Source organism: Cydia pomonella, chromosome 6 (genome assembly GCF_033807575.1).
Source record: "Cydia pomonella isolate Wapato2018A chromosome 6, ilCydPomo1, whole genome shotgun sequence".
NCBI classification, from domain to species: Eukaryota; Metazoa; Arthropoda; class Insecta; order Lepidoptera; family Tortricidae; genus Cydia; species Cydia pomonella.
Window position 1 is genome coordinate 20,421,610 of NC_084708.1, and position 17,697 is coordinate 20,439,306.

General features: G+C 36.0%; 1 protein-coding gene across 1 annotated transcript in view; it reads left to right on the forward strand.

Moving 5' to 3' along the window:
- Positions 1–17,697, forward strand: part of LOC133519253 (metabotropic glycine receptor) — a 158,429-nt gene that overhangs the window by 59,425 nt on the left and 81,307 nt on the right. Inside the window, exons 2-3 of the mRNA XM_061853244.1 lie at positions 3,110–3,868; positions 11,484–11,667. Of these exons, the coding sequence (XP_061709228.1) occupies positions 3,110–3,868; positions 11,484–11,667 (943 nt within the window). The remainder of the gene's footprint in view (positions 1–3,109; positions 3,869–11,483; positions 11,668–17,697) is intronic.

The following is a 17,697-nucleotide window of genomic DNA, read 5'->3' on the forward strand; positions in this document are numbered from 1 at the left end:
GAGCGATTTGAAAGCGAGGCGAGTGCGTAGCGAGAGATCGACGCGACGCGAACGTAACGTCTTTTCAAAAAAAACCCAGTATCTTTATACGCTCACAAATGACTACTGCCATAGGGCTCTTAGGATAAACAGGCTAACAGCAGTTTAAATTTGTTAAATGTAAAAATATAATAATCTAAATAGCAATAAAAAAAAACCTAAAAATAATAAGATTGAAACTAGGTATAATGATGTGGTTGGTCTGTGTTTTTTTTATGGTAGAGGAGGCAAACGAGCAGACGGATCACCTGATGGTAAGCGATTACCGCCGCCCATGGACACCTGCAACACCAGAGGGGTTGTAAGTGCGTTGCCGGCCTTTAAGATGGGAGTACGCTCTTTTCTTGAAGGTTTGTAGGTCGTATCGGTCCGGAAATACCGCAGGCGACAGTCCATTCCACAGTTTAGCTGTGCGAGGCAGAAAGTTCCTGGAAAAACGCACAGTTGAGGAGGAGGAGGAAATGTTGTCGCGTAGGGCGATGGCGAAAAGAAGCGGCAGGGATTAATCCGAACAATTCCTCGGAACACACCCCGTTGTACATGCGATAGAAAATGCAGAGCGAGGCCACATCTCTACGCAGCGCCAAGGAGTCAAGCCGATCCGAAATACACTGGCAGTCGACAATTCGAGTCGCTCTGTGTGCGGTAATCTTACGAAATACACGTTAACTTCTGTTAGTGTCTTGAGTTTCTAATTCTAAACACGTGTAGTGATATCGTAGGTCAAAACGCTTCTTAAAGCGGATTCTGTGGGCAGTAGTCTATGGTTGGTATAGATATGAAGTAGAAACTTACTTTAGTTGCTAAATACTTGATTGTTTGCGGCGAGTGTAGGTGCGTGATTGGGACATACACATCCCGACATATTACTGAATTAGAGTTAGGTATGTTTAGATTTAGACAAGCTTAGAATTTGTCGTTAGAATTAAATGCCATTTACTTAAAGCTAATCCTATAATTTGAACGAAGGAAGCGGGGCGTGCGCTGTGGTTAGGTATCTCGCACCGAGGTGTGGGAGGCAAGCGGGGTGACATATCGCATTCTTAGACCTTGTGTTCAAGCTTTATGTACTTAACCACGTGTTTATAAGTAAAAACAACTTTTTATGATAATAATATTTGATGTTGGTGTTGTTAAGTAAACAATACGTACTCGTACTCATAGACTTTAGATGGGTGTCTTTAAGGCGAGATATGAGTGGTATTTTATGGTATTTTCGATTACATTTTCTACAATGAAGTTCTGTACCCCTAGTGTAAATAAATTCGATTTTGAAACGTGACGTACGCGTTTGCGTTTAGTCTCATTTTGTATTGGATTTAGAAAGAGCGCGCCAAGCGGGACGTTTTGGAAACTCAAAATCCTATACAAAATGAGACTTAACGCAAACGCGTTCGTCACGTTATGATGTCGATAAAATTTACACTAGGGGTACTGAACGAGTGTTATTACTTAATGGTTTCAGAATTATGTAGATGAGCATACTACACGCTTGATGGTAAACATTTACCGTATGTCACATGCGTTTAACTGACCTCAAAACCTAAACATATCGCTTGTGTAACGCAAAGATAGAAAAACAAAAACCAGATTGTGTTTAAAGAGATCCCGTTCATGACCGATTCCTTATTGAATCGCAGCATCTGGCACCCAGTAGCAACTGTGTTCAGGGGACATTACATTTGCATATCAAACATTGGCGAGTCACGGACTCGAGGCAGACCAGTTGCAATGAGTGCTGTTTGATTACACGCTGCATCTCTCCAACACAGAGGCAAATATCTAATTTAAATACATATTATAAATCGAAAAGCAAATAAATAGCTGCGATAAATACACAACACAGAGGGGGAAAGTGAGGATGGGGAAAAGCCGTCCACTATCCCTCAAAATAAGATTTTAATATAATACATATGCAGGTATTTCCTCTAACGCCTACGCCTGTCACATGAAAAAAAAAATATGTATTTTCCTTCTTGTGTATTGTTTTAAAGATCATTAGGTCATGTTATCCTGGTTTGCTGCCGCACTCAACTTTCACGCGTTTTCGCAACATTGAGAACACATAGATAGCAAAATTACTTGCCATAAATAACCGTAGCTATCAATTCGCAGCCTCCCGCTTGTAATGAAAGTCGCGATTGCTCTATTTGTTGTCCTCATAAACAAAATCCTCCTTTATAGGGGGATTGCAAAGATTTTACACACCCGACCCAACGACAGCTGAATCCCCTTTACGTGAAAAACGTCTTTACAAGAATCACCATCCGTACCGATGGAGGAGAATTTTCACATTTTAATAAAGATGAGGTTTCTTTGGAGGTAAAGCTACAAGCAGGTAGTGATAAAACGATGTCGTTATTTTGATTAAATTGGGCATTGTTATTTTATTAGTTGCTGTTTTACTAGGTTTTGTTTATTATTTCATGACGCGTAATTCCGGCAGGTTACCATAGTGATATGACTATGATCATTAAGTTGGCGTTTGTTTAAATGGTTATTGATCGTGTCATTCACGATGACGCGTGCCTGGACTCGTATTATTATGTTATTAAAGGTTAGATTTGACAAATCTGCGCGTCATCGTGAATGAAACCAACTATACCCCTATGGTTTGATTGGGCAATTCGGCGTAAGGATCAGAAGCCACTGATTATAAGTTTAAGAGAATGCTTTCTCAAATAATACGGTAGCTTAAAAACGGACCATAATGTTAAACTGCAAAACAAAGTTGCCAGGAACTTGAATGATGAATTGAATTTGAAAGTAGGTTAATCAATGTATGTCAAAACGAAATAAGTCGCCGAGATTAAATTTCTTGGGAGTTTACAAAAGTTTGAACGAAGCATTTATTATTTGAAAAATGACATGATATTGCGTTTATTTTTGTTATCATTTTTGCCTTAATATTTTGTAACAAGTGTAGGTATTGGATTATCTTATAACAGTTACATAATTTGAAAAATATGAACATGCAAATGAACATGTAACAGAATTACAAGATACAATTTCAACACATTTATAGTTCTACGTTTAAGGATGTTAATGAAGAATATTTTCTTTGTTACAGAAAGCATCGACAAATCTGGGGAAGACCCGATAGTATCCGCCCTCAGACCGTACGGCGCGGACAGCGATGACGGCGCCATCAAAGACTCCAACCAGTTCCAAAAGTTCTTCGGAAACTATTCTTCCGCCCACTTCACCAAACCCTCAGACGTAACCCTGGCAGGACACTTGTTGAACCTAGAACATAGCTACGACAATGATACCCAAAAGATAGACACCCCCGAAAACGTGAATACAGTAATCAATGAAACTGTAGATGTAGAAAACATCACAATATCTAGGCCTGTTCATGAAGATGTTGTTACTAGATTCCTAAGGTTAATAGAAACACAGCATTTGCTGGGAGAAAACTGTACAGCGGGGACTGATTTGAATTTAGGCGAAGGAGTTGTAGATAGATATGCTCAAGAAAGATTTAGGATAGAAGCCGACGTGGCTGTAAATAGAGCAAACATGCTGACCAGATTGTGGAAATATGCTGGTCCGTCAGTGATGCACAATGAATACTTGCTGCATGCTAGTGTATTTTCTATGGTGGAGTTTGATGATGATATTTTTGCTGCGGGGAACTGCTACGATCAGTTTCAGTATAAGGATTACCAGCTTTTTTGTCCCTTCGCGTACCGATTGCCGGAGGGGCCGATATTGGCTAAAGACTTAGCCGTGGAGTACAAATATTTGAGCAACACGTCCGAGTGGTTTTACATTGCTCGCAAAAATGCTGAGCGTGTAATACGCAACTACAATCAGTTTCGCAGAGGTGAGTTGTTACGATTATGTTTCATTAGCTCGTGATTTGAATTCTTTACGTATTTAAATCTTTGCTTTATTGTAGTAACTCGTAATGTCATGTTATTAAAGGTTAGATTTGACTAATCTGCGTCATCGTGGGTAACACGAACTAGGTATAACTTTCTATAACCATCATTTTATACAAAGGCATACTAACATGTGTACAGGATTTAGTACCCTAGTAGGTCGGTTCACGGTTGTTTTAACGGGTTATGACATCAGTCGCAAATACTGTAGACTCTGGTTTGAATATCAGAGGCCCATTTCACTTTTGTCTTACTAAGTATATGATTATATTAGAATTTGCAGTTGCAGTTCAATAACTTTCATGCCAGTCAATCGTAATATAACTTCACGCTTTGTAAATATATTGTGTAATGATTAATTTTCATTAATAATACACCTCCCAAATTATCCATAGTCAATAAATTACTACTAGCTAGCATAGTGATGCAAGTTCAATATCGTCTTTATTGGCGACCGACAATGCGATACACACACAAACACCATGTCTTAATAAATAATAATAATAAATAAATATTATAGGACATAATTAACACAAATTGACTAAATCCCACAGTAAGCTCAATAAGGCTTGTGTTGAGGGTACGTAGACAACGATATATATAATATATAAATATTTATAAATACATATATAGCACCATGACTCAGGAACAAATATCCAAGCTCATCACACGAATAAATGCCCTTAACAGGATTTGAACCCGGGACCATCGGCTTCATAGGCAGGGTCACTACCCACTAAGCCAGACCGGTCGTCAAAATGTCTCACATAAAGCTTTTTTATGATCATGCTTAAAACACAAGAGACGAACGAATGAATGCTAATTTCTTTAAGCAACAAAGGAATTTTCATTATAATATATAATACTGTATGATAAGTTTTAAAACAAACTTGAAAATCTTACCTAATCATGGTCATATTCAATCAAGTTTCTTTTATGTTAAGTCTAGCATTAAGAAATTATTTTATGACGTTTCTTTGATTTTCTGTCTATCTAGGTATAAAGTTTCTAATCAGTCGGGTTTTTACAATATCATTATCATCACCCATTGTATTAACATCCCATTGCTGGGCATGGGTCTCTTAGAAAAGAGTTTTGGGCTATAGTCCCTTTCCAAGCCCGAGACGGATTGAGATCATATTTTACCCTTTTGAATTTATTCGCAATATTACCAAGATCACTAATAAGAAACTGATAAATAGAAATTGATACTTATTGCACACATGCATAAGCACTAAGAGACTCAAGCCAATAATACAATCTATGTCTTCCGGTTTGGAAGCTATATGCCCTACTGCTAGAGATGGGTTGTGGGTGTTTACCCGAATCTACCCAAATCGGCGGATAGATTTTTTTCTTATTAGACATGATAATGTACTGCTAGTGGTTGTAATTATTGTGTTATGTGAAACGAAACAGTTTATGAAATTAATCCTTAACCAGGTCTCAACTCATAGCGACGACAAAAAAAGGTTTTTTGACGAGCAGAGTTATTTCAAAGACCACTAAATATTATTTATGTATAGTTTATACTCGTAAAGTGACCGATTTCCGAACGCAAAAAAGATGTATCAAAGCAAATTCCTTTGACGTTTTAATTGTCAAAATCAAATTTGTTAGAAAATAGTCGTTCTTGTGCGTTTCTTCTGTAAAAATATTATGCACCGAAAAAAAAAACAGTAAGTGTAGGTGTGTTGTAAATTCCTGGGTTCATATTAGATAATGTATGTGTAGTTTTTACAAAATTGTGGCTATAGTATGTAACCAAACGTAAGGAAAAGAAATATACCACATAATTGTTCGATAATAAATATGATATCGGTACCTGATTTATCGAAATTCAGTAACTTTTACCGTCGGTAAAAAAAACACAATTTCATCATTTTGTATAACCCTCTGTGTTATTGGTTTACCATATTAACATTATCAATGACAAGAATGATACAAACAGAAATGTCATAGTAACATTTGAAATGTGAAGTGTTTTGCCGATTACAGCGCTTGATTTTATTAAATTTCTTCATGAGTTCTCGATTCTTTTTATAAAACGGTTTTCTTCGATCGAACGAACAGGGGACCACAAGGCCAAATCTGGCAATCCACTGATTTTAAAACATGTAACGTGCGTAATCGATTCCGCACTTCAACAGCGATATCAAGCCGTACACCATCATGGTGGTACCAGGTCTGGATGTTGTGAGCTAGAGGTAAATTCATTCATACTAATATAAGGTGGTAGTAGTTAAAATATATTTATTTGACGTGACACTAAACTTCAAAATTTTTAGTTTGAGGTTTGACGAAATAAATTAATTTTTGGGTGATTTAAACGGGCTTAACGTTTACGTTTTATTACTTATTTTAGTTTTTAACTTAAAATTGTGTAGTATTTATGTTTGGAAGGTTGTAAAACAAAATCGATCAGTAGTTGTTTACAGTGCGTAGAAAGCTGCAATAAATTTTGACAAAGTATCGAAAATATATTTAAGTGATAAACTTATTTGAATTTCTTTTAACATTACCTACTTATAGCCCTTAATGGGTATCTAGAAAGCTTAAAAACTTAATCTTTACATTTTGCGTGAAAAAGGCCAAAAGGTTAGAAAAAGGTATAAGTAAGTTTATACTAAGAAGGGTCATTATAATATATTCGGACGGCTACGGTACACATAGGTAAAACAAAAACGTAAAAGTACCTACTTAACATTATGTAGATACTTAGAACTCATAATGTGCAGTGCTAATAAGTTGATTTAAATATCACTGGCTGTCATTTAATTGACAAATAGAAGTGCTGGAGTAGAAAAAAAATATATTTGGAACTCGACTGAACTTACTTAGGGAAAAGTAATTAGTAAATCGTGTCATTGTAGAACGGTCTGATTTGTTAGTGTTTTATAATATCGCCACTCATTTAGATTTTTTTCTACTCCCGATATTTCGTGTAATGACCACTTAAAAAATATTGTATGAAATACATTGTTGCCAACCTTATTTTAAATTTCATTTCTGACATATAAGTGAACCATAGACAAGTTTTTTTTTAAATATCATTTATTCATTTTTCCGCCCGTACCCTCCATTCTTTGCTACTTCATGAATGTGGTTATTGTGGTTGCCGAATAAAAACTTACTTAAACTCGCCTTTTGTGACCTCTGTTAAACAACAGTTGCATAATACTATTTTCACACTAAACTATTTTATAAATCGTTGTAGATACCTACCTAATCTAGACGAATTTATATATTGAGAAAATACTTCAAAGAAGTAGAAAGTCACAAACAAATAGGTATAAAGGTTTTGTTATTAATTAATTATTTTATAACAACAGAAGTTTTACGAATATACAGAGTGTGTTTTACATAAGATCGCAAATTGAATCAAGGCGTAGGTTTCTTCAGTGCCATAAAAACGATTTAAAAGAAAATTTATTCATAACTAACAAATTGCATTTCATTTTTGTATTTTTTTGTGACAGTATCGCCTCACTAATTCATTATTAATTATATAAAACGTGCAAAATTATTGTATAAGGCAAAATAAAAGTCGTAATATTTTAGTAACACAAATGAAAGTTAATTAATTCATTTGGGCCTAAAATAACTACCCTTAGAATATGCGGTCGTATCAAAAATAGACGCTGTATATTATAATATGAATCACGAAAATGTATGTTTATTATCATCACAGTTGCTCGTAACGGGTGCTGTTTACGTAAGCATATAGGGGAATATTAAATTTGTGGGTATTTAATCTTATTACATATTTAGCTATGCCACCACAGCAGTTTATGAGTATTTTTGTGTATGAAAGCGTAAGAAGGAAAAATAGCTTTGCGATCCTAACGAAATAACGGTACTTTTTCTATGGAATTCCATTTCGGGAGAAAACTGTTTCCACTTACTATATCTTAACAATTCACTTTGATTTTGATGTCGATCGCTTCAGCATTATTTATTCTAGGGTTATAGGTTTCGCTTACTTGAAAGATTCTTCTTTTGTTTTGCAAATTTTGAAAAAAAGGAAAACCTTAAACCTAGTTTTTCATTGTGTCACTACCTAACATATGTATTTTTATTCAGTAATTAAAATAAAATATAACATTTTTAATATAATATATCTAAACTAACTTATTGAAACGCATAACATATAAAAAATAATATAACTAAAGTAAAGAAACATATCTAAATACATATATTTACAAATAAAAAATGGGGGCTAGCTCGTCGCCCGATGGTAGGGTGCCCAGAAGGCTGGTGGCATTACCGCGCTGTATGGCGATGCCTATTTGCTGGGCAAGGAAAGAACCAGCCCTCTGGTCACCCGTAGCATCAATGAGTCGCTTTACCAGCTCTCTAAATATACAATGGGCTCCGGGTCCTCAGTGCCCGAGGGTCTTCACCCCAAACGGCTCAAACATGCAACCAGAATCAATGGATGCATATTTGCGCCGTTTGAGGCGCTCGGCTGCTTCGGCGCCCGTTCCGGCCTTGATAGAGGTCCCTGGAAGGTGGGATGGTGCAAGGGTATCTTCACATGTGGCATCCCAATCCCAAACTAAAGGCCGTCCCAGCTTCCAAGGAACCAGAGTCATACCTAACATACTAAAATATCATAGAAAATAGAAAATATTTAGAAGTGGAAAAATATTTTCTCTTTTTGTATGGACGATCACGTGCTATACTTCCCTCTTTTATTTGTAGATTTCTTTATTATTCTTTGTTATTCATTATCATTTTAAAAATACTAACATTAGCTTATAATTTCTTAATTATTTTGTTACGAACCATGCTATGGAACGTACACGTGTTCTGAAAATAATTGAATTGAATTGAATAATTCATTGTAAAAACACCTCTTTCGGACCCAATATAATTATAATCCGGGTACAATAGTACAGTAGCCTGTATTGATCGTTTAATTTCAACTGTGAAGAGGCGATGGAGCACCAGGAACCAATTGAAACAAGTTGAAGTCTCGAAGGTTAGATGTAGAGGTTACGTTAAATAGAGGCATCGTATCTTACTTCAAAATTGCTAACTACTTTCAGGGGCTGGCCTCGGGGTTAATTTACTGTTCAATAGAGGTTTCGTGATTGGTATATTTATATATTATTCGAATTAATAATAATTTGGATTTTCCTTTATGATTACTTTAGCGTCAAAAGTATACTTGAGGTATTATGCCATAATTACTAGGAGATTGCTTGTAGACATTGAGCATTTTATACATTGATTCGAATTACCAACTTTTTTTAGCTACCCGGCAGCGGAACCAATATATTATTTATGATAATGACTTGGATTCTTCTTTATAATTACTTCAGCGTCAAAAGTATGCTTGCGGTATTATGCAATAATTTCAAGGAGACTGCTTGTAGATATTAAGTAATGTTCAGTGTTGGGATACGAAATAGCCACACTCCATTCCAGCCACTTAATTTCGTTCAATCTCGATCAATCTGGCGTGGGGTGACCAAGCGATTTCGTGTAACGTAAGATAGTTTTGGGACTAAAATACATTTTGGGGTCATGTCCAAAATGTATTTTAGTCCCAAAACTATCTTAATATCTATTACAAATTTTCGGTCTCTTTTAATGCCACGTACTATTATAACAAATGATAAATAAAAATATTCGAGTGCTTACAAATTTTCAAAAAGTCGTCTAGATGATATTAATAAAAATAATCTAGTTCCATAGGGACATCTTACGGTTTTTTTTTACTTAAGTTATTTATGTGACAGCATGTTATAGACTAACAGTGCCTCCATTTTCTACTGGAGGTTACGATTAGGTACAAGTACCAGCAATACAAGAACATAGTTAAATTTTGCCGATTCATGTTAAAACTAACCGAATCTTAGCTATTATGGCGGTAATGTCAGCCAGATCTCTGTGTAGGCATTATCAATGTCCGTAATTTATCGTGCTCGAAGAAAAGGCCCATCGTGCATATTACGTTAGCGGGCATGTTGTTGTTGTTGATATACCTATATTTACAGTGCCCAATGCAACTATAACAATTTGTGTAGGCGCTTGTTATTATAAATCTGTTTTGAAAGTTATAATGTATGCTATATAGTTTTAATTTAGGTTGTCTGGAAGAGATCGCTCTTTACCGATAAGGCCGCCAGTTTTTTACTTCTATTTGCATGTATTATGTATGTTTCCATGAACATTTCTTCTGAGGTTGTGCAATGAAGAGAATTTGTATTGTATTGACTTTTAAATACAATAAGTGATCATTTTGTCTTTATAACCTCTGTTAAAGGTTTTCTCATCGCAATAAATTATTTTAATTACTTGCCGTTATTCCTTCTTTCCAATCCTAGATGTCATTCTTTTTAAGTAATGTACTAAATACTAATTCATGATAATGTTTGACCCGTATATAACTGGGACATTGGAATCTAAAATGTCCCCGCATGGACATGAAAGCGTGGTCACCCTACTAAACCTATTTTCACCAATTATCTAGCTAGCTGTCCGGTGCCCGGTCTATTTCCTTTATGAGTCCATTTCTTCGAGCACTATGCCTTGCAGATAGAGAGTCTATTTAAGCACTCAGGAAAAAATAAATAAAAAGAATAAATAAATACCATAGCAGAAGAACATTGAGTTAAATAAGCGGAAATACCACGGAACATAATAAATAAAAATAAATAAATATTATAGAACATTCCTACACAGATTGACTAAGCTCAAGAAGGCTTGTGTTGTGGGTACTCAGACAACGATATATATAATATATAAATACTTAAATACATAGAAAACACCCATGACTTAGGATTAAATATTAGTGCTCATCACACAAATAAATACCATTACCGGGATTCGAACCCGGGACCATCGGCTTCATAGGCAGGGCTACTAGGCCAGAACGGTCGTCAAAATACAACAACAACAAAAAAATACTGTTTAAAAATTCCTTATCTGTACGCGCGTACCTATAATAATTTTCTGGTTTATTGAGTAAGCGTCAAGCAAACGACGATCAGGAAAAACAGTAGACAAAAATATCTAATGAACGACATGGCTTCAGGATATTATTGAAAGTAAATTGTAAGATGAAATTACTCGTAAAATGGTAATGGAATTCGTCGAATATAATTTGCATGCTGAAAATTTATGAAATTAAATATTAATTATTGTTAGCTTCTGCATTAATTATAAATGCATTAATATTGAAATGGTTTAACCTGCATTGGGCCAGCTTAGGGACATCGGAACTATAGCCCATAGTCCTAGCGGTACACCCCGAGATTCAATAAAATGCTGCATTTGGTGTCAAAAGTATGAAAATTAGTACGATTGATCTTTAGGCTATTTGAATCAATTTGACCCGTAGAACCAAAAAAGGGAAAAAACTCCTCTAGTTATGACGTCATCTTTTTTTGTAAACATTGGTAACTAGGTCTACAATAAGCTTAGGCGCGATAATGTACTCTAGTCTTTAGGCCCATGACGGGAGATCAAGTTTGAATAACTCTCTAAAAAATTCAACAATTTGGTGTTATGAGCAAATTCTCCATTCTCATTAAGGCCCGTTCACAGGATTCAATACCTACACGTTCAACGACACGGCGCACACGGCGCGCGTGCCGGACGAGATTCTCTCCGTGACCTATGAGGACGGGAAGTGGTCCAAGCCGTACTATGACTGCGGCGGCGGCAACATCTGGATGCTGACATACACAGTGCCTTTCTTTGGATACAACAATGGGACTTATTTTTTCAAGTAAGTGCTTCAACTGACAAAACTTTTCTGCATGTGTGTTCTGTACTACATCAAAGCCATACCGATATATAGCGCAAAACCTCGGGGGTGGTATGTTGCCCTGGAAGCCAGTTCAAAAGTAAATTTTGTTGTCAAAATGATCGTTCCGCTTGAGCCAATACATTTACAAACAAGCACGACAAAAATGAATTCCCGAATAATAACATAATGACATCATTATCATTAAGGAGTGTTTCTTAAAATATTACCTCTTTCACTAATTTTGTATTTTTTCATAATTTTTGTGTTTTTAGGGTTCCGTAGCCAAATGGCAAAAAACGGAACCCTTATAGATTCGTCATGTCCGTCTGTCTGTCCGATTCTGTCACAGCCACTTTTTTCCGAAACTATAAAAGCTATACTGTTCAAACTTGGTATGTAGATGTATTCTATGAACCGCATTATGATGTTTACACAAAAATAGAAAAAAAAACAATAAATGTTGGGGGTTCCCCATACTTAGAACTGAAACTCAAAAAATCTTTTTTCATCAAACCCATACGTATCTATGGATAGGTCTTTAAAAATGATATTGAGGTTTTTAATATCATTTTTTTCTAAACTGAATAGTTTGCGCGAGAGACACTTCCAAAGTGGTAAAAAGTGTGTCCCCCCCCGTAACTTCTAAAATAACAGAATGAAAAATCTAAAAAAAATATATGATATACATTGCCATGCAAACTTCCACCGAAAATTGGTTCGAATGAGATCTAGTAAGTAGTTTTTTTAATACGTCTTAAAATTAAAAAAAAAAAATCATCAAACTCATACGTGTGGGGTATCTATGGATAGGTCTTCAAAAATGATATTTAGGTTTCTAATATCATTTTTTTCTAAACTGAATAGTTTGCGCGAGAGACACTTCCAAAGTGAAAAAATGTGCCCCCCCCCCTGTAACTTCTAAAATAACAGAATGAAAAATCTAAAAAAAATATATGATATACATTACCATGCAAACTTCCACCGAAAATTGGTTTGAACCAGATCTAGTATGTAGTTTTTTTTAATACGTCATAAATGGTACGGAACCCTTCATGGGCGAGTCCGACTCGCACTTGGCTGTTTTTTTCTGCTCAGAATTACAAGCTATTTCGGTCCTAATGGAATAAAGAAATGTCCATGGGTTTTTTCCTACTGTGTTAATATTTCCCCATAAACTTTGTAGGTGGTAACAAAAAGGTAAATTTGAAATTTTATAGAAATTTTGGGACATTTTTTTTCTCCTATAAGGATGAAAAGGGCTCGCGATCCTGACTACTAATAATACAAAAGTGGCAAAAAAGTTTCTTTATTTTGTGGCACAAAAAAAAGAAACGCTCTAAGATATCATATTTACAACAAAATGTATTGTTGAATCGGCCACCTGGTCTAAAGAACACCCGAAACTTTGTAATTACAATTGTGTTGAAATTGAAATGTATTTATTTGTCAGAATATGGTACAACATTGATTTGATGTTTAATTACAATTATTGCAAGTTCTTTCATATTCTACCGTGAAGGCGGTGTACAAATATTTTCACTTATATCTAGTTCTTACATCTATATTTTTGGTTTACACAATATACGAAAACAAAACTAGGAACAATCAAACAAACTATAAAACTAGTCACTAGGTCCAGAAACTCGTTTAACTGTTTTCGTGTTTGACCGGCCTAGATTTGAGTAGTTTACTAATATAGACCACGGCATATTTATGAATTTATTTTTGTCTAAAAGTGTATCGACACAAAATACAAACCCAATATCTAATGTTGAGTTTATTCAGAACATGTTTAATAAATAAATTCAGTCTTTCATTCAGGAGTGTGTCTAGTTATATTTAGGCAACTAAGGGCCGGTACAGACGGACTGCAACTCGACTGCAACTTGTATGGGAACTGCATGCCGACTGCACTCCAACTGCAACGACGACGTGCAGTTCCCATACAAGTTGCAGTCGAGTTGTAGTCCGTCTGTACCGGCCCTAAATTCAAATGCGGTAAGATTATATCTCTCTTCTGATGTGTTCGTAAAACTAAAAACTTCTGAATAATACGATTTATTCCAAGCACTCTAAGAAATAATATAGAAACTTTGAGTTTATATGGCTGAGGTTTGACAAAAATAACACAATATACTTTATCTGTTAAAGGTTTCTATTTGTTATTTACAATAAAACAAATTATTAGTGTTCTGATTTGTTATTGCTACCTAAGTCGATCTTTAATCCCAGTTGGCATTTCTTAGATTTAAAATCATATAATCCAATATTGAAAGTATTTGCTCAGAAAGAAGTATAAGAGACAAATTGGCTTAAAATATACAATAAGTATCAGGGATTTTTCCGCCAAGAGTCTCCTAACTTCGTCCCATTACTTTTAGTTCCCCATTGTCTGCAGTTTTTCGATCGAACAACAAGAAGAATCAAAGTTTCACGTTTAAAATTGGTAGGCTATTTCGCCTGTGGAGGAATTCTATAGGTACAATAGTATATAAGCCTAGCACAGACATTTTGCCTGGCTGATTCGTGAAATTTTTAATTCCATTTTCTATCTAGCAAACTTTGTAATTATCTAACCTATTAGTATTGGTAGCTAATTGAAGTTCAAATGAATGTCATTGCTAAATAAGTTAAACGTTGGTACATTATATTCGCTTGATAGTTAATCGAATCGAAAATATCTTGAAAAGGCCGTTAAGACCAATATTTTCACTGCTAATTTTAAAGTGGTGTTTATTTCTATTAACATGACATGGTATAAAATGCCCATCACTTTTCCTGTCGAGAAATACAAGTAGTAAGGAGAATATTTTCCCAAAAGGAAATGTTCAAAGTAAGACACCCGGGCTCGAGCAATAGCAAACACTCACCTGCCAATAGCTGGCGGCTGGCACAGACACAAATTAACCTAATTACTTTGGCTACTATTCACATTGCTATAGTGAAACGCAGCTAAGAAGTCAATCCTGACAGTTATGAATTGACCCATATATATATATGACTCTAACCATTTCGATTAAACGGTAGGTCTTAGCTTCGTAAATATAAGGGTCAAATCATAACTGTCAGTATTAACTTCATAGTGGCTTTTCACTATAACCCAGTGTGGGTGTTCATGTAAACATAAGGACAACAACTGACTGGCTGACTGGATGACATTATATAATATTTGGAACGACATACATAAAATGTCAGTTTTAAATATAAATTTTAGCCGTCTAGAGGTGATCAGAATTAATAATCATCCACGTGACTAAATAACTGTCACTTTTAAACACCGCGGCATAAAAAGTGACAGAAACCGTTTTATCACGCTGTCACGTAGAAGAACATCATATCCTCAATTCCATACAGACATCGGATCTATAGGGACAAACAGCTCGATTCGAACTTTAAGATACGTCAAATATTACGTCTAGATATGTTATGGATCGGATATGTCAGCCAAAAGTGACGTTTCTTCAAACAACAACATCACTTTTGACACTGACATATCCTATCCGATCCATATCGTACCTAGAGCTTAGTTCGAATCGGGCCGAAGAAGTTTTATGACAGGTAGGGGATATCGATAAACTGATAGCTGAAGCATCGATATAACCCCCCAAGCGAAGAAGTGCTGGTGGTCTAGCGGTAAGAGCAGCGTGCGACTTGCAATCCGGAGGTCGCGGGTTCGAACCCCGTCTCGTACCAATGAGTTTTTCGGAACTTATGTACGAAATATCATTTGATATTTACCAGTCGCTTTTCGGTGAAGGAAAACATCGTGAGGAAACCGGACTAATCCCAACAGGGCCTAGTTTACCCTCTGGGTTGGAGGGTCAGATGGCAGTCGCTTTCGTAAAAATTAGTGCCTACGCCAAATTTTGAGATTAGTTGTCAAGCGGACCCCAGGCTCCGCGACGAGCCGTGGCAAAATGCCGGAATAATGCGAGGAAGAAGAAGAGGAACCCCCCACATGTCATTAAATTTTTCCCCCTGAAATGCAAGGCAGACAGTATAACCCTATAGACGTAACTTAAAAGAAGACTAGATTGTTAAACAGTTCACTGCGACAATATTTTTGTACCTACTGGTCAAGTGCAAGCACAAGGCCTCGTAAGCGTTCAGAATATAGCCGTGTGCTTCGCCAGACACGGTCGAGAAGGCAAATCCTGGGCCAGCCAGATTGCCGCGATAAGGGCTAAAAGCCTTGGGAGTTTAGGTCTTTCTTTAGGGCGATTTGGTAAATTGCGCTGCGGGATTTTTGGGCGTTTACTAAGTGACGAGTAAATGCGTGTCATGGCTAACGTCATACTAGTTATGAACGATTTTTGTTTTTTTTTTTTGGAGTGATCTCTAAGAAAGATACACTTATATTCTGAGACCGGTTTAAATTTAAAAAAAAAAGAAAAAAAAATTGAAAGAAGAAGTTGTTACGGGTTTGATGTTATTTTCGTGCAAGTAAAGAGTAAAGAAAGTAGTCGTGAGTAAGATGCGCGCCAATCACCAAGACTATCGTCAACGTCGTATCAAAACCTATTCAAGAACATAACAAATTATTACATTGGAATCGACCTCTACTCCTTAAAAGGTAATTTTTTTTTATACCACGACGGTGGCAAACAAGCATACGGCCCGCCTGATGGTAAGCAGTCACCGTAGCCTATGGACGCCTGCAACACCAGAGGCATTACAGGCGCGTTGCCGACCCTTTAAAAACCTGTACACTCCTTGTACTGGCATACTTGGTCATACTGGCAGTTGTAAAGTAAAATCTATTTTTCTACTCCTCAATAGTTATCTGTCATTTTTAAATTGTTTATTCCTCATAAGTTCATAACAACAGCACTTGAGCCATACCATAATCCAAATAAATACAGTTTTCAAACTAAGTGTATTGCTGCCAAAACAAAACTTCTTCACTTCACCATCTAGTGAACGTCAAGCAAAAATAAAGTTCATAATAGACAATGTTATTCATTCCGCGATTGTAAAATAAATTTATCATTTTATTTCTAAGTCAGTAGTCTTAGAAAAAGTATTGTATGCAACGTTGTATAAGTAGGTCAAAAAATTGTCGTGGCTTCCTTTGCAATGTTCGCCTACGCCTGCGGTTCCGGCTCACATTGTAACCCACGCCACTCGCCTTTTTTGACCCTTCTTAGGCAACGGTTGCATAAAATACTATTACGTGGCTCCATACCCTATAACCCCACAGCTGTAATCGAAAAGCGCCCAACTATGGCCCAAAATTAACGTAAACATCTGCGTTTAGGTATTATGGTTAGATATTTTAATAAATAGCAAAAAAATACAGACAAATCTATGCAATATATTCTACAACTGCTATCAGTTTAGTCTTTCTAATTCTGGATTTCAATATACCAAGGGTGTCACGTTTATAACGAGCAATTAGGCACATTAATTCAGACAGTATTTAATCTTGAGCTATAAGTTTAAAAATTTGTATAATTCATCTCACAAATCTGAATTGTATTACACAATTATAAACATACAGAAATATCCAATAACACTTAGCATAACGGCGTTATCGTACGTTCCTAATACTCCGCTTATATCCGTCTCAAAAACATTTTTATGACTTCCCCATCACAAAACGATACGATTATTGCAGCCCAAGATACGGGAGTGCCATTCGACACTTAAAAATATAAGCTTGATTTGACATTACTCACATAGCCTCTCGCTCGCATCAAAATATAACGAGCTGCAAAGACTGGAACACATGTCAATTTGGGATTAGATTTTTAAATTTCGAATGATTCTCCTGGCTTGGGAAGGCCGTTAATCGCCGCGGGTAAACGGCATACGATTTGACGATAAGATTTTGGTCGCGTAGCGAACCACCAAACTTATTATACGTTTGTCAACACTCAAGCGAATGGAACAGAATTTTTACTGCTTACGTCACAATCCTTTGTAATTTGGCACGTGATGATGGTTTTGTGGTCGTGGATACTCTAACTTTTGAAGCATGGATCCAAAATATATGAAAAAATCGTGAAA